The 18,852-nt window shown below is 39.7% G+C and overlaps 1 protein-coding gene across 1 annotated transcript in view; it reads left to right on the top strand.

Moving 5' to 3' along the window:
• Positions 1 to 18,549, top strand: part of LOC137260270 (sodium-dependent dopamine transporter-like) — a 94,047-nt gene extending 75,498 nt beyond the window's left edge. Inside the window, exons 2-15 of the mRNA XM_067797964.1 lie at positions 3,747 to 3,819; positions 6,015 to 6,128; positions 6,966 to 7,097; positions 7,972 to 8,263; positions 9,629 to 9,761; positions 10,643 to 10,777; positions 11,575 to 11,678; positions 11,930 to 12,054; positions 12,633 to 12,745; positions 13,470 to 13,598; positions 14,123 to 14,222; positions 14,979 to 15,079; positions 16,412 to 16,582; positions 16,783 to 18,549. Coding sequence (XP_067654065.1) covers positions 3,780 to 3,819; positions 6,015 to 6,128; positions 6,966 to 7,097; positions 7,972 to 8,263; positions 9,629 to 9,761; positions 10,643 to 10,777; positions 11,575 to 11,678; positions 11,930 to 12,054; positions 12,633 to 12,745; positions 13,470 to 13,598; positions 14,123 to 14,222; positions 14,979 to 15,079; positions 16,412 to 16,582; positions 16,783 to 16,887 — 1,794 coding nt within the window. The 5' untranslated portion in view covers positions 3,747 to 3,779 and the 3' untranslated portion in view covers positions 16,888 to 18,549. The remainder of the gene's footprint in view (positions 1 to 3,746; positions 3,820 to 6,014; positions 6,129 to 6,965; positions 7,098 to 7,971; positions 8,264 to 9,628; positions 9,762 to 10,642; positions 10,778 to 11,574; positions 11,679 to 11,929; positions 12,055 to 12,632; positions 12,746 to 13,469; positions 13,599 to 14,122; positions 14,223 to 14,978; positions 15,080 to 16,411; positions 16,583 to 16,782) is intronic.
• Positions 18,550 to 18,852: the final 303 nt, after the last annotated feature.

Here is an 18,852-nt window from a genome sequence, read left to right as displayed (position 1 = left end):
TCTATATAGCTACACTATGCAAGAAAATTCCAATTTTATTAGAATGTCAACAAAAGCCAGCAACTACCCTGACAGTGACTTCTGCCAGTCGAAGACCAAAATTGTAGCTTTTCAAGACAGAATGGGTCAAGTTGCAAGGCCGGGTACTGTGCCTGTCATAGCATTTCACACCAGAATTGATTTAATTTAGATGGACTACTGTCTATATAGCTACACTATGCAAGAAAATTCCAATTTTATTAGAGTGTCAGCAAAAGCCAACAAGATCACACCAAGCAACTTTTGTCAGTCGAAGACCAAAATTGTAATATTTTACGACAGAATGGGTCAATATTTCCAAGGCCGGGTACTGTGCTTGTCATTGCTTTTCACACCAGAAGTGATTGAATCTAGATGCACTACCATCTATATAGCTATATCCTGTAGACCCTTTCTAATTTTATTAGAATGTCAACAAAAGCCAGCAAATACCCTGACAGTGACTTCTGCCTGTCGAAGACCAAAACTGTAGCATTTCAAGACAGAATGGGTCAACTTCCAATTCCAATTTTATTTGAATTTCAAGAAAAGCCAGCAAGATCACAACAAGCAACTTGTGCCAGTCGAAGACAGGTGTGGGGCTCCTGTCTGCTGGGGCTTTTGTCTGTCCACCTTTCAAAAATGTGTAGTATTAGAAATGCTAATTTCATTGTTCAGCTTGAAAACTGAAATGTTTTAAATCATATGTATGGAAACATAGAAAAATATATTGATTATGACAAGCAGTCTCTGTCACAGACAAAACGCAATGTTTGTGTATTGTCACCTGTACCTCTGCTTGTCTGCTAATGACAATATGCAATACGCTACTTCAATCATTCAAACTTACCACCTGTCAGGCTATACACAATAAACAAACTACATTGATTTATGGCTAGTGCAACTGGGTCTGTCTCTGTCACGTTATGTAATTACACAGACAGACAGGTGCGATTTATGTACATTCTGTTAAGACTGTGGGCTGTAAACAAATTATCTCCATTTTCCCCGGATGACTGGTTTAGACGGAACTGGATGCAAACTCAGATTGTCAGTTTCAAGTTCTGTATGTGCAAAACCCAACATTTCAATATATAATATTTATGGACAACAACGTCTTCTATTGCATATGCTTAGAAGTGGATGGGTGAATCATAAGGACTGGAATATTTACAAACAGTTTAACACTGTATTTTGTACGAATCCACGAGTGACTAACATAAGTCTTTCTATTCCTGTTTGAAAAACATGTAACTGATAATATGACGACGGTACACTGGAACACTGATATGAAGTGCCATCATCACAGACACATTTATACAATTTAACAAAAATGCATTTTCAGAGCCAGTTTGTGAGCTTATTAACACGTGAACATACTGGCACATGAACGTTTCGTGTTCATCTCCTCGAGATATTTTCACTGATATAAAATATGTCTTTGTAGCTTGCTCCCTTCTGTGTGTCAAGTTAGGACTCGTTGGCCGTTCCTAAGTTGTCCCGCCCGGCCTTTAATGCAAACAAAGTATAGACATGGTGATAGTAAACACATAGGCTCTTAGTGGTAATCAAACAAAGTATAGGCATGGTGATAGTAAACACATAGGCTCTTAGTGGTAATCAAACAAAGTATAGACATGGGGATAGTAAACACATAGGCTCTTAGTGGTAATCAAACAAAGTATAGACATGGGGATAGTAAACACATAGGCTCTTAGTGGTAATCAAACAAAGTATAGACATGGGGATAGTAAACACATAGGCTCTTAGTGGTAATCAAACAAAGTATAGACATGGGGATAGTAAACATACCGATACACAGACTTCTTTAAAAGAGATTTATTTTTTCATGTTAGTTGAGATTTGTTGGTTTTATTTTGCACATTATCAACACTGTAAGTAGAAACAGGATAACTAAAATATTTATTTCATTTTGCATGTTTCATATTTTAACTTAAATGACTTTGTCTCATTGTCACTGAAACACTTGGTCAAATGACAGTTAAAAACTTTGAGTCATTTGGTAAAACGACTGAGAATTTTAGTGTTTTGACCATATCACCAATAGTTTTAGTTGTTTGATCAAATGACTGATAGTTTTATAACCTTAAAATCTGGTGTTACCAATACAAGTGTCAACTACATCAACGGTCCCGTTAGTTGACTCCTAGGACAATCATGGTTTCTGAAGACCAACTCTAACCCGGGACCTGAATGTATTGTGTAGATCTAAATTGTGCATGCATGACACTGACAACTATTCTAATAACAAAATATGCAAATCCACGTGACAAAACTGTGTATGAGCTTTTGCTCATAGGCATTAAACCAGTTGCACAGCCAAACTGGAGAGCTGGGTATTGGAAAGTGATTCTGAGTGGTGAGTATATTACACCGGTCAAAGACAGTTGGTTCCATATGTCTTAGCAATATTTTCTTGCAGTTATAGATGTATTGTGTTAATAGTTTTAAGGGACAATGAAAGCGTATTTTATTAAGCGTCAAGCGTTAAAGTGAGTTGCCCTCTAGCAAAATGCTAGTTGACCTTTGCGCGGGCCTGTCAAACGTTACTGAAGCTGGTCCGCCAGGCTAGTGATAATTTAGAAGCTGATGATGTTTTCAGAATCCACTTCAGCGACAACATCGTCGTGAAAACATTAAAGAAACAGGCAAAAGGACGCTGTAGAAATAACTATCTATATCGTGAGGAATATCATCATTAGTCAGTTCTGAAGTGCCTGGGAATGAGCCCAGTGATTCACCCCTGGTTGAAAACATAACCCGGACAGCAATAGGAGGTTCTCCAACCCCTTGAATCCGAGAAAATGAGAGATAATGAGCAGATAGGTTTACATGTATATGAGGTAGAGGATGGAGAGGCTCAAACAGCTCAAGATTCTTACTGTGATGGTGATGACAGCATCTCAGATGCAGACAATTGTGCTGTGGAGGATTCTTGGAGTGATGATGGCTGAAGTCCTTAAGATGATTTAATATGAGGATAATTTGAACATGTATGGATATTCTTAGAGTGTGTCCCGTCCTCGGTCAATATTACATATTTTTATTCCACAAAAGCATGCATTGACCTTATCACCAGTCAAACGTCAAACCCACCATACCCTAACTACTGCACCACAATACATAGCTTGATGTTCTTTGTTTGCTTTTTACTGCCGCACACATCAGTATACAAGGTATGTAGCGGTCTGTAAATAGTAGAGTTTGGATCAGACAGTCCAGTGACCAACAGTATGAACATCAATCTACGCAACCGAGTTGGAATGATATGTGCCAAGTCAGTAAGCCTGACCACTCGATCCTGTTGGCCTCTATTTACCACAAGCATGGGGTTGAAGATCAGTTCTAACCCGGATTAATGTCTAATGTGTTATTATTATTAATGTGTTAATAATATCAATCACGGGATTGTCTGGTCCTGTGTTCAATCAGCTCACTGCGACGTTAAATACATACGATAGACCACATTTACAACAAATACGGTTGTATCATACAGCGGGAAATAACGAACTCATTTAATGTGTCCCGACCACACGGTGCATATTTTAGTTGAACTGCTCATTACGAACTGCGGTAATGACGAATTACAATTGGTGTTACAGCTGAATTTGTTAAAGCTGCTTGGAACAACTGGAAATTTTTGTCCTTGTTCATATGACGTACAAAGAATAGTGTGAGATATTACATCTTAAGTAATTAATTTTCAGGTAAAGGAAACGGGACCAACAACAAATTCCAACATGTCCGACGAAGACCAAGAAAAGACCAGTGTTCCTTCAGGTAGGTCAGCAAACCTGGTTATGATGACATGCCTGATGTTTGTGAAACTGTATAGGTGGTGTATTCTAACCATGTGAAACTGTACAAGTGATGTATTCTAACTGTGTGAAACTGTTTAAGTGGTGTATTCTAACCATGTGAAACTGTATAAGTGGTGTATTCTTACCGTGAGAAACTGTTTAAGTGGTGTATTCTAACTGTGTGAAACTGTATAAGTGGTGTATTTCTACCGTGTGAAACTGTATAAGTGGTATATTCTAACCATGTGAAACTATAAGTGGTGTATTCTAACCTTGTGAAACTGTATAAGTGGTGTATTCTAACCACGTAAAACTGTGTAAGTGGTGTATTCTAACTATGTGAAACTGTTTAAGCAGTGTATTTCTTCCCGTGTGAAACTATAAGTGGTGTATTCTAACCTTGTGAAACTGTTTCAGTGGTGTATTCTAACCGTGTGAGACTGTATAAGTGGTGCATTTTACCGTGTGAAACTGTTTAAGTGGTGTAATCGTACCATGTGAAACTGTTTCAGTGGTGTATTCTAACCATGTGAAACTGCTTAAGTGGTGTTTCCTAACCATGTGAAACTGTTTAAGTGGTGTATTCCTACCGTGAAACTGTTTAGGTGATGTATTCTTACCGTGTGAAACTGTTTAAGTGGTGTATTCTAACCATGTGAAACTGTTTAAGTGGTGTATTCTAACCGCGTGAAACTGTGTAAGTTGTGTATTCTTACTGCGTGAAACTGTGTAAGTGGTGTATTCCTACCGTTTGAAACTGTATAAGTGGTGTATTCTTACCGTGTGAAACTGTATAAGTGGTGTATTCTAACCGTGTGAAACTGTATAAGTGGTGTATTCTAACCGTGTGAAACTGTATAAGTGGTGTCTTCTAACCGTCTGAAACGCAGAGGCACTTATGTGCTCTTCAGTAGTAGGGGAACCTGAAATTTCAATTTGGATAGGAAGTGTAAACGTTGAGAAACGTTTCAAGTAGAGACATGGTATGAACGCACCACCATTTCCCACCATTGCCACTCCTAAACACAACTCATGATGCGCAAGTGCACAACGCAGTAACCCCATACACGTGAATGGGGTCCCACTCTTGAGTTTGACATTTTCAAGGTCGAGAAATCACTTAGAATATTAATTTTCAGGCTCATCTTGCACCACACATTGGTTAGAGTTTGTTTCTAGTAGTTTGTTTTAAAATGAAAATTGTACACATGCAAATTACATGTCGTACCCCCAATCATCTTTCAAAAGCGACTACATTCCAAATAAATATGGTTGTAAGGAAGTACACACGGTGATGCACTTTCAAAACATTCAATATTATCATATCAACATTGATTTTTAATCGTAAATAAAAAAAATGAAGTTTCCGGACTTTTTTAAGAGTATATATTAATTTGTTGTGCTTTCATTAGAATTATCTGTGATATTCAGCACGTGGAAATGTTTACCAAGTCTTGACCATTTTCAGTTATAGATTCCATTTGCCGTAAAGGCTATATTGTATTTGAAGGCATTAATGCAAAGGACTGTTCTCAAAAGGTCCTCGAGCATCTGCTATCACCACTGTTTGATACTGATTCATAAACGCAAGCTCTATCATAGGTTCTATCATAGTGAAAGACTGGAATTGATCTTCAGCAACTCATGCTTGTCGTGGAAGGTGACAAACGGATCTCATGTTCACTCTCGCTGACGTTGTATGTGCATCCTACTATCCCAGTTTGCATGCTCATGCAGTCATTGGACTGTCTGGCCCAGATTCGATATTTACAGACAGTCGGCGTATAGCTGTGATATTGCTGTGTTTGACATTAAACAGAAAGCAACAAACAAAAACATGTTCTTGGTATAAATTATTCAAAGGCATTTAGAAGTTGGTGAGGTAATATAAGACACTATTATGGATGACAACTTCTTTAATTCTTTTAACACGACGTTTCAAGGCTAATTCTTGCCCCTTCGTCAGGTGGATACATTCTTGCCCCTTCGTCAGGTGGATACATTCTTGCCCCTTCGTCAGGTGGATAATGACCTGACTATCCACCTGACCAAGGGGCAAGAATTAGCCTTGAAACGTCGTGTTAAAAGAATTAAAGAAGTTGTCAACCATAATAGTGTCTTATAATGTTCTTGGTATAGTTGGATCTTTTATGTACACACATATGACACTTGCAGAAAAAAGGGAGACATGGGGCCATCGGATAGACGGCATCATCACCTTGTTGGGCTACAGTGTTGGGGAGGGAACACTTCTCAAGTTTCCTTACCTGTGCGCAAGAAACGGTGGAGGTACGTACACATGATCATTAGGTGACAGCCATGAAGATCTGGGTTGGAACTGATCCTCAGCAAGCCATGCCTGTCGTAAGAGGCGACTAACGGTGGTCAGACTTGCTGACTTGGCTGGCATATTTCATTATATCCCAGCTGCGCTTATCGATGCTCATGCTGTTTTAATCACTGGATTATTTGGTCCAGACTCGATTATTTGGAAGACAGGTCAAGACAAGTTTATTTTTCTTAACACCACCCACGGTGGTACAGTAGAATAAATATATACGTATGCTAGATAAACAGACAAGAATGGTGATATCAGAGGAACAGATTATTTTATAAACAACCTATAAATATTTTGACAGATTTTTCAGTTCTGACATTTTTCTTGTGCAGATTAAACGTATATAATTGTGCATATTTGGCCATTTACAATAAGATTTATTTATATAAAGAAGACGATATTTATCGAAGGCTGTACATCTAAATGCATAGTGTATTTCATCTGCAGTGGCTGGAGAATTGCACAGAGGACATGCTCGGTCCTCAAGGGATAGGTCACGCCATCTGCCGGTTTCTACTGAAAAATTGTGGTTACTTGCAAACAAAATAATCGAAAGCATCTATTTTATTTACATTTTGTGTAAGCTTAAATGTAACACGAACGTTTTAGAGTAAGATATCACCCTAGTGCTGGAAGTGTAATTCATTCTCTGAATTATGATGTCGATTTCTAAAATATAAGGTGATGTATATTCTTTTCCAAATTAATTAACTCCTTATGATTTAATCGGCAAAGTGTGCAAGAGGAACACCGCACTCCCGCGATGATAAAGTTTGTTCTCCTTCCAGGTGCCTTCCTGATCCCCTATCTGCTTTTTGTGGGTCTCTGCTCACTTCCGTTGTACTTCCAAGAAGTTGTCATCGGGCAGTACTACCAGAGGGGCCCTGTTGAGGTGTGGAAGTTTTGTCCAGCCATGAAAGGTACTCACTTTTTGGAATTATTTTCTTGACATTCTTTATTAGAAGATGTTTGATTTTACACTTACCGATTTACGTTAAAGAAAACAACAAAAGTATCCTCTTACTTACAAGACCCGTGAGGGTCTACCCGGGGTAGAATAGGCCTTCGGCAACCCATGCTTGCCATAAAAGGCAACTAAGCATGTCGTAAGAGGCGACTAACGGGAGCTGGAAAATTGGTGAGTGCGACGTAAAACCCAACACACTCACTCACTGACACTTACTAACAATATTTACACATTACTTTATTGATTTCCTAAGATCTCTGTGTTGCGTAAGCGAGAAGTTCGATTTCAGTTTCATGGTACAGGATTCAGCTGCCATAACCTCTTTGTGCGTAGACCTATGTCTGTTTTACCATATCCAACTTTAAATTTCAGTGTGACAAGGTGGTGACAAATCATTTGGCATGTGTTGTTAAGCTCATCAAAACACCGTTTTGTATTAAAGCTGTTTCTGCAGGCTGACATCCATGGTTATATCTTATTCCAGATATTGCTGATAAGGGAAACACAAATACTATCTGGTCTAAAGGACATGTTCCAAAGGATATTTTCTGAAAAAAGTGTGGTCTTGAATATGGCAGATTTTGTGTCGAAATGACCTTATGGCTTTATAACCAATGGTTACACACCGCTCGGTTTCAAGGTGCGTTTATGGTAATCGTAATAGTTAATCAAATTTGTTAAAAATATATTTTCCATAAAACACACCATGTATTCATGTTTGTCGAACTTCGACTTTCAAGAACTTAAATCTTTGTTATGGAGAATGTAGTGCGAAAGTAGTCTGTTTAAATGTTCTCGGTCACTAATGACATGCCTCATTCGATCAGGTCTTGGTTTGGGTTCGGCGTTGGTATCGTGGGTATACGCCATGTACACCTCCATGTACTTCTCCTGGTACCTCTACTTCTTCTTCAACTCCTTCTTCAACCCCCTGCCATGGTCCACGTGTGACAACGCCTGGAACACGCCCAGCTGCGTGGAATCGACGCTGCGTCATACTGCGACGAACACCACAGTGAATGGCACTGAGTATCTCCAAGGTGACACAAACACTACACGGTTGGACCTGCTAAATATGTCCACTGATAGTGTTGCGAGCGCCACTGAAGAATTCTGGAGGCAGGTTACACTCGATACAGACAAACTCGATTATGTCGAAGTTTAATGTGTCGAACGTACAGTTGTTTCGAAGTAAAGTTATCCCCCACATCATTCATTTCTTCCCTTCGACATAACGGTGTTTGTCTGTAGTTATATATGTAGTTATATAAAACGTTATCTTATCTTATCTTATCTTATCTTATCTTATCTTAATGTCGTTTTCTGATTGTCTTTGCACTCTTCTATCATTTTCAATGACACCACTTACGAGCCAGGTACATTGCAATCGTATTTCGTGGTAGTACTTTTTATCTCGAATAACACAGAATCACGAATGATGGACGGAAATTACCGATGTTTTGCGAATGCAGATCGAAGGAAGGGAGGTAACTCCAAATCCGTTTGTCTTATGTCCTCCACAAAATCAAGCGATGGCTACGAAAAATTTGCCTCTCGTTACAATGAATAAATTTTCACAGAATGTTCAAATGTAGGTCCAGTGAAACATAAAACGGGGAATTACACCTCGGCAACTTTGCATCTTGCAACAGCCAGATGTACGATTGGAATCGGTTGATTCACGCACGTTGGCTGAATTGTACGATCCTAAACCCATGTTTGAGGTGTTCGGTAAGACAAATATGTTGTTCACTGGTCCTCGAGGCCCATGGTTTGATGTACCCCCGATCAACCCGTGCCTATGGTCTAGACTATGTACACCGCATTGGCAGGGTGGGTGAGATGGCTGACTTTGTGTGCTTGCGAATAGGGGCCTCACTTGGTTCTCCTTACAGATGAGCCTCAGTCTGACAAAGGTACTAGAATATGTACTTTACGGATAAAGTGCAATCCCGGTTATAACAGGTGCTTAAAAATAATAATACCCTCTTTGTTTTAGATACGAAGACAGTGGGTGAGGATATAATATACTTTGATCAGACAGAAAATCTTGATCAGGCAAACATACTTTCACTTTGCGTATGAAAAACGGTCCATTCATGGGCCATGTATTGATGCTAGCAGTTTTGTTGTGTGTGACAACTGCGGCGAGTTGTTGTTATACCCGTGAAAGTGCGGGCTAGAATTGGTTTTCAGCTCACGTGATCGGGGGGTCAGATTCGCTGACTTTGTATGTGCATCCGAGTTGTGTAGATCGATAGTCACCGGCTTGCTTGGTCCAGAATTGATTATTTACACACCGTTGTTTTGGAGATTGAATTTTGCCGTGTTTGACGTTAAAAAACAAGAAAACACATAATCGTTTTCATTAACATCATAACATAACATCATAACATCTTAACATCATAACATAACATCATAACATAACATCATAACATAACATCATAACATCATAAGTTTGTTAACTGAACATGTCTGTTTCAGGTTCAAAGCATTGGACATCTCGAGCGGTCTCGCCCATTTGGGGTCCATCCGGTGGCCATTGTTCGGCTGCCTGGCCTTGACCTACGTTGCAATGTATATCATGTTGGTCAAGGGCATCCGAGTGGCGGGAAAGGTACTGTTTATATATTGAACGAAAACTAAAACGAAAGGTCACAACCTCCCCTTTCTTAAGCTTCTTCTGTTACCTTGTCTTATGTTTTTCGTAGAAGTAAATTACAATTTAATTTATTGGTTGCCAAGTGATCACTTTCCTTTGGCTCATCACAAGGTTACGTCCCTCGGACGAAAATGATCACCATGGCTGCTTCTAACCCTCGATGTATCTAATGGGGAATTTTAAAGCAAAAATGCTTGGACCTTGCGTGTTCATTATTTGAGGTTGTGTCGAACAACGAAACATCAATGTAGGCCCCATAGCATCACGTTTTGTTAAGAACTTTCCAATTTTCACTGAATTTTATCATTTACTGAACTCACGATCTTTTCAACTTTACGAATTTGTTCCACAATACATAAGATTTCTTTTGCGTTACGGCAATAATTGGTTTCAGATTTTCAAGCTCCTTAGGCATGAAAATTGAGAGAAAATATGAATTACCACATAAAATATTTGGAATTACTAACATCCTTTCTGATCTGACAGCAAGTGTTCACCCATGGTGTTAGGGCGGTAGGCAGTCCAGCTTGTGACGCCAAAGACCCTGGTTCGATTCCTTACATGGGTACAGTGTGTGAAGCCCATTTCTGATTCCCCGCCGTGATATTGCTGGAATATTGCTAGAAGCGGCGTAAAGCCCCACTCACTCACTCCGACTTCGACACAATGGTTTTAGACCGAACGGATTATTCGGAGAGTCGATGAATACGCTTGGAGACACTGCTTCCATTGAGACAAGAATGAAAGTAAAGAAAAGAACAGAACAGTGCCACTGATCAGTTGTAGTTTGTAGGGAAATGTTTAAAAAAGATGATTTTTAAAAAATTTTGTTCCAGATTGTGTACGTGACTTTCATGCTACCTCTTCTTCTCTGCACCATCATACTCATCCGGGGATCCATGCTGCCTGGTGCAATAGACGGACTTCTATATATGCTGAAACCGGACTTTACGAAGCTGGCAAGCCCCACAGTATGTTCAGAGTTCCAGTGTCAGAGCGTTGCCACTGTGTAGTCTTTGCACATGTATGACTGCAGATTTTTTTTCTAAAATAGGACCTGTAAGTTTAGGGAGAGCTCTACTTCCGGTACTAATCTGGTTCCCAGCTCCATTTGCGCACGCCAACTTGCGATATGCGAGACAGTGCCAGGCTACTTCCGATATCAGATTCCCGATGCCAATATATTGAAGAATCACGTCTAGTTCCAAACTGCGCGACTGTCAAATAGAACTTTACAAGACCAGACCCAGTGCACGAGAGCACTAGTGGCGTGGATATGTGCGCTATATAATATCTAATAACAATAATTTGGGTATAGTTAGACTGGAAATGTGTTATTCGGGCAAAGATTATCGGTTCCTTACTGTCAACTGACAACCATGAGGCCATTCGAAAAGGTATGGAACAAGTAGCCCATGGCTAGTAAAAATCCAGTCGGAGCAGTAAATCTCAAGAGTCAGTGGTCTGGAAAGAGGGGTCGATTTTATGGGTTCACTTGTAAATATATCACTCTCTACGACTATGACATAAGATTCTTTGTATTTGACCTTTGTAATTATTTGTTTCTACATTCAGATTTCAGGCTAGCGAATCATTTTGTAGGCTAGTAACTTTAAGACATAGCTTGCCCCACAGGCTAGCAAAATCTGGAAACTCTTTGGCACAGCGCAGCCACCCAAACACACGTCAGCCAAATATATCCACACGCTGCGTATATTTGGAGAGGAATAAGTTTTTTATTATATGTATATTCATATGCCCGTTACAGATCTGGATCGAGGCTTGTGGCTACGCTCTTCATTCAATGGGCACAAGTAAAGGGATTGCAAATACAGTGTCCAGTCACAACCAGCCAAACAGCAACTGCTACAGGTATGTATGTGAGTGAATGAGTATAACTTTACGCCGTTTAGCACTACTCCAGCAATATGAGGCGGGAGGAGAAACTGACTTCAAACATAACCCACTTGGGGAATCGAACCTGGGTCCTCGGGATTGGCGAGCGGACGTTTTAACCACAAGGCTACCCTATCGCCTTGGCAGTCAGTTTTGCAGAGCATCGTTAAACAGCAAACAAACACATTGGATATGATCAGATTCATGTATTAACGTCATATTACCAGACTGGCGCTGATTGCTTGTATCGTTGACCCCCTGATAACCATCTACTGTGGACTGTCCATCTTCACCGTGTTGGGACACATGGCACACGTGACCGGGGCCAGCATGAACGACTTCCAGTCTTCAGGTTTGTCAGGGTTTTATTTTTAATTTCTGATTCGTCTGTTTGTTTACTTTATGTAACTAGAGTATGTAATTATCCAACCCTGAACTAAACTATCCAGTGATTGACAACATGAACACAGACACATGAAATGGGAATGAAAACGCCCACGATCACCTAAACACGTTACTTAGCACTTATGACAAACATGGTTTAGCTGAAGAATTTAAGATGACACGATGACATGTGCCAACCTGGCCTGTGCACACCCCGACTGCATTATTCGCCTCATCAGATAAGCATGGGTTGGTGAAGATGTATAGTGTGGTCGATATAGTCTAGTTGGACACGTGTCAGCCAAGTCAGCCAGCCTGACCATCCCATCCCGTTACCTGTCTCTTACGACAGGCCGAATTCGAAGCCGAATCCCAACCCTAATCTATCTAAGCCTAATCAGTTTTATGGCCTCTGAGGTTACAACCACCCTTTTTGATCTCTTGACCCTTGACAGCACTTATATGTTAACATACGATATCCAACTTCACTGTAAGAGGAATCCACATTTGCAAATACGCTTACAACCATCGTCCTCTCACTTTCAGGCCTCAATCTGGCGTTCTCGGTGTTACCGGAAGCAGTGACTTATCTCCCCTTACCCCAGCTGTGGTCTGTGCTTGTCTTCGTGATGATGATGACTTTAGGCCTTGATACAACGGTTAGTAGAGCTGTTTCATCTTACATTGTTTCAGCTCTGATTTCAACGGATCTATCTCGATAAATCAATACAGTTGAGCACCGTTGTGTCGAACTCTAATAACTCATTTGTCTCGATATAACATTTCGGTTCAGCCAAAATCCTTCATGATTGATTAGTATTTAGTTCTCGATATAATTTCATGGTCTCAAAATGCAAAAGTATCCTTTTAGTTTGATATATTTTTAAATCGAAGTTTCTGTCTCGATGTTCTGATAACTCGATATTTTGTCTTCGAACCGAAAATATCGACTGTATTTCAAAATGATACCATATTTAAGAAAAACGACCGGTTATGTCTGGCTGGGAGTAATCCGTTTCTCTCCACGTGACTTGTAACAAGCATAAACATGTGTCTACTCATCAATGAGTCACGTAGCATTAATCATATAATTGTGATTTATAAATAAAAGTAATGCAGAGATGAAACAGAGTCGTCCATCATTTATTCAGCTTAAATGATAGAATCTGACACTTCGGGCTTGTTTTGAAAATTGCTCAACAAGTATTTTTTTTTTACCTTTTAGAACCAGTGACATTAGTTTAAGATGCAATCCTAATTTTGATGGTGCAGCGCAGGTATTATAATACAAACCCCGACACCAAATCCTGCCATAACACATATATACCTGTATACAAGTTTGTGTTGTTTATGCCTTTTCTGAAAGTCCTCATGCTTTTTCAGATGCCGAGTTTGGAGATACTGTCGGAGGCGATAGGTGACCGGTTCCCCCAAATGACCAAACGCCGTTGGCTACTTCTCCTTCTCGTCTTTGTTCCTTCCTTCCTTCTGACCCTCCCGTATACTACACAGGTATTGATTTCACACCACTTGTAACATGGTTACAGCTTGTTCAGCTTGACCTGACCAAGTGCATACTAATGCATTGCGTGACCGTGTCACAAGTGGTTGGGTCTATTATTGTGAAGGGGTGCGCCTTTGTCTGCTGATTGTCAACATATCCTACTGACCGGTTGTCGTTTGACATCTCAATGTGCAGAAATCGTCAGCAATGTCTTGACATATTTTAAAAAAAAGAAGCTACAGATGGTTTGATGTTTCCGATTGTTGCATGGCCACGACATTAACAACATTATCAGCTCCCCTATTTGATAAAATTAACTCGACCTCGACTTTGTGCCATTTGACCTCGCGGATTCTGCATAAGCAGAGAAGCTCAGGTCAAGCTGAACACGCTGTACATCAATTCAAACCATGGCGATAGCACTCCCCTTAAAGGGAGATCACCCACTGGATGCAGTGTATTCTCATACTCAAATAAAAGGAATCTTGTGTTCACATGACCCTCCTGTAATTGTAACATATTCTCTGAACAGGGTGGTATCTACATGCTGACTCTCGTTGACTGGTACTCCGCTGTGCCCCCTGTGATGCTCTTTGGGGTGGTTGAGTGTGTTGTCCTGGCCTGGGTGGTTGGTAAGATGTTCATTATAACAATCACTCCAGAAATATTCACTAAAATTAGTTACATAAGAATCATATTCGAAACCAAAACTATATTTCAAAGCTTTAAGACTGCCGGTTATCAATAAGGCCAAGATAGAATACCTAGTGTAGTACTTAGCACTGAAAACGTAACGACTGAATAAAAATTATACATTCAGCAGTAGCTACTAACAATAATAGCAAAACAAACAAATAAATTAAAAACGTCCAAACTACAATGCAGACAAAACGGCGTTCGCCCAAACAACAACTTATTCAAGCGGTGAAATCTGAAGTAGAACCTAAGAGTGCCACTTTGAATTTAGTGGCATGTGTGGGTTACATATTTTGATTTAAAGACAGGGATAACGTTAGGTCCTCAAACTGTAAACTTAAGATGGCGCGAATGACGTGATATTCATGACGTCATATGGTGCACTCATTTTCCCGCCATTCTGTTTTAAACACACCGCCAAAATCTCATGGTACAAGTCTGTTACCCCACCCATGACTTGAGGTTCATCTAGTTACAGCACGATCTGTCCTAACTTTTGATGGACAGACGTAGTGGTCAGTGCCCTACGCCTGTGCATCGAAAGTCAGGACCAACCGTGTTGTACCTAGACGAACCTCTCGTGTGCCGATGGGGTAACTTTAACACAGAAGACAAACATAATTTTACAACAATCCGATGACGTCATCATACTCTTGTGAAACGTGTGCACTTTTTCTTTGTTTTTGTTACAGGTGTCATCAGAATTAACATGTGCACAGTCGAGATGTATGGCCAAACCATTCCCAGATGGTTGACGTTCCTCACAAAATACATCACCCCCGGGCTGCTCATGGTGGGGCATTTTTTTCAAGACCTAGTCTTACAACTTACCAATCAAAACCCGTTATATAGGTTTTCTTAATTCTGAGTGGTCAGTTGAAGCGATGTGATGTCATGTTTTTCCAGTGCTGCAAGTGTTCCCGGCTTCTTTCAGGCCTCTCAAAGTAAAACGTTGAAGCATCAAACCATATTGCTTGATAACATCTTCATATCAGTCGTGTGTTGAAACTCCCCGATGAAGAACCAGTTTAGTGCTCTCCAATGCTAGCAGAAGCGATGTGACGTCACGTCGCGTCATGACGACATTTTCTTGCACTGTTTATGACGCAATAAAGTGAAAACGTATATTCTTTCACAGTGACAGAACAGTTGCTGGACAACAATGGTGGCTTCAATTGTAGCATCGGCGTTTTCTCGCATGTCGACACGTTATGTTTTCAGAGAACCTTGTACAGATGTCATTTGTACGTTTTTCTTTCTCATTCCATACAGTGATTGCAAGCCTGTTGTTAGATGTTACGTCAAAGATCTAATGCAAAGAAGCAGGACACTATTTAAGCACTTCATGAAATTAAAGCAACTATTCTTGGGTTCATGAGTTGTCAGTCCAGAAATGAAGATGTCTTTCTGCGACGAAGTCGTATTGGCTATTCTCGTTATTCACATGAATAGTTGTTGAAAGGTGAGGATCATCCGTTGTCTTGCCCTTGTCACACAATATTCATGTTATGCTTGACCCTGTTGCATTTATTTCACAAGGGATGCAAATACCAGTACAACAACGCATTTTAATCTCGGCAAACGTTTGTACTATTGATATATATGCTAAAGCAATTTGGCTGAGAGTGTAAATTGCTTACCTCTTGTTGTACACAATTCATACATGTTACTCTTGACCCTTGATTGGGGGTTGAAGTACCCCTAAATGACTTGTATGCTTGTTGTATTTCATTTTAAATATGTTTGTGTTCACCTGTAATCATTGTGAGTTTGGCTTTGTTATTTATTGCCACAAATCTCCAGCGTCTAGAGGAATTGAGTGACCAGGTATAAGGGGTACTTGTAAAGCCTTACGGTCCCCAATGTAATAGCTTAACGTATGTTGTATGGCGTTTACTAGACCTTTGTTTGTGTTGTATATTATCTAATAACACATATTTTCATTGCTCGCCAACAGGTTAATATATACAAGAATTTTGCGAGGGCCTCACACCTTCACGAACTAATCTCAAATTCGTCTTGTTCTCTAAGTAACCTATCTTCTCCTATGTCTCAGTTATTGGATGTTCTTTCAGATGAGTTGATGCTGGGGAATATTAAAACAGTTCTTATTAAATGCTTCCAGACAATACTCGTGTACGCCTTCTACGCATATCGCCCTCCAAAATATGGCGACTATTTCTATCCGGAATGGGCAACTGTGTTTGGCTGGCTTATATCGGTAGCCATCGTCCTGCCGACGCCATGTTGGATGGTGTACTCAGTTTGCAAGTCGGATGGAACATCCTTCAAACAGGTAACACATTCACGTAATCCTGTGAAAATATATTTCGATAACGACAACAGTATTTTTGCCTGAGTACTGATTTTGTTACTTTGAAATATGTCTTCCAATAATATGACAAAGGATAAAGTTGAATGTGAGAAAGTTTATACTTGCTCTGTTTTCCATGGCATGAAGCATGAACATATTATCAGTTCTGAACTACTTTCCAGAAACTGACAAGAGCATTCATCCCTCAAGATACAAAAGATGAGGTACCAATGGACCCCGCAGAGCAAGAAAGCCTCACTCATTCATTAAAGCCGATACCCATGTAACACACACTACCTTTGAATGGAATGTTTTTAGCCCGGTTTACAACATGCAAAGTCTCAGTAAAGGCTTCACAATCTTATGTGATGGATATGTGGAGAAAGGGTGTGTTCAGATGGACAATGGACCTGCCTTTGCATGTGTTTGTGTGGTGTTCTCGGTGGACATGATGCTCGAAACTTTTCCCTGCTACTTCACTATCAATATTTGATAGTTTCATTAACATGTTTTATGCCATTGTCGGAATCGTTTAAGTTACCTTGCTTTTAGTAGAGATTTCTGATTATCGTGGACCAGATTTGTGTGGGGTTTGTAAAGGATTTGTGTGCATTTGTGAAAACATTTGGGTGGATTTTAGAGAGGAGGTTATGTGTTTTTAGCCAAATTTTGTACTTTGCTCTTTAAACGTATTGGATTCTGGTTCGGAATAGAAACCAAACCGGAGTTCAAGAAAACGAAATGTTTTTATATTGTGTGCTGATACTGGTAAAGAATTATGTTCAAGGCCTTAATACTGGTAAACTTATGAAGGTGTCATATTTATGACACTATGAAACATTAATATTGTTGACATAATAAACTATGATAATGCTTACATTTTGAAACTGAAATGCAGTAAATATAATAAAGTAGTGACATTGCTGAATTGATAAAGCATTGATATTCTTGACATGATAAATCTGAAATCTGACACAATAAGACTAATATATTGCTCAAGTGATGAATCGTAATAATGATGGGCTTTTTAGTTGTAAAATTGCTGAAATGATGAAGCTGTAATATTGCTGTTTTTTAAAGTAACATCGCTGACCCCATAAGACTGCAATATTGCTGAAATGATAAAGCCATAATACTGCTGACCCCATAAGACTGCAATATTGCTGAAATGATAAAGCCATAATTCTGCTGACCCCATAAGACTGCAATATTGCTGAAATGATAAAGCCATAATACTGCTGACCCCATAAGACTGTAATATTGCTGAAATGATAAAGCCATAATACTGCTGACCCCATAAGACTGTAATATTGCTGAAATGATAAAGCCATAATACTGCTGACACGAGACTGTAAAACTGCAAAATTTTAAAAAGCTGTAACCATTTGACACGATAAGGGTGTAATGTTGCTGGGACGATGGGGCTGCAGTATTGCTGAAATGATAAAGCGGTGATATCGGTGCTATAATAAAGCTGTAATATTGCTAATTGTAACACGTGGTTCCTTCTTTGTTAAGGGGACTGCGCACTGTTATTCCCAATCTACTCACTCTCGTAGTAAGAACATACACGCTCGTAAGGGCAGTGGTTTCCTTGATTATGACAACGTCTTCAGGTTTCGTTGTCCACGATGTCGCTCACTGGTGTGGGCTGTACAGACATCTTTCCATTTCCATTTAACTGTACACAGCACACAAATACACATTGACTGATACCATATCCTCTTCAAACAGGCTATGATTCACTTTCTTAATTAGCTGTACAACTTTACTAATTTTACATTTAGTTCTTTTGTGAAATGCAGCACCCAAGTTGTTAAGAAGTAGAGTTTTTGCAGTCTAGGGTATGTTCAAATATGCTGTTTCAGTCAGTTTTTGTATGCTCAGAAATGTACAGTTTTTTTTATGAAAAATAAAAGAGATTTACAGTCTCAAGCAACTATACCAAATGCATGTGTTTTGTCGGTAGGAGAAGTGGCGGCACACCCGTTCATGATGGCAATATAAAATTTACAGCGCAAAAGTGGAACACCCGTTCACGGTGGCAGTATGGCATTTATACTGCAGAAGAGAACTGGGACACCCATTCTGAAATACTGAAGAACGAATCTGATGTGATAGTGTAATCCACCTAAGATGGTTCTGTCTTTTCTGAAGGTAAAATCACCAAGGGACATAACTCTTTACAATGGTATCTGAATCTAGCATTTACAGTTGATAATATTTCGCAGATTGAAATCAACGCAGTCTTC

The sequence above is a fragment of the Haliotis asinina genome, chromosome 13 (assembly GCF_037392515.1).
Source record: "Haliotis asinina isolate JCU_RB_2024 chromosome 13, JCU_Hal_asi_v2, whole genome shotgun sequence".
Taxonomy (NCBI): Eukaryota; Metazoa; Mollusca; class Gastropoda; order Lepetellida; family Haliotidae; genus Haliotis; species Haliotis asinina.
Note: the sequence above shows the minus strand (reverse complement) of the source record. Positions and strands in the feature narration are given on the sequence as shown.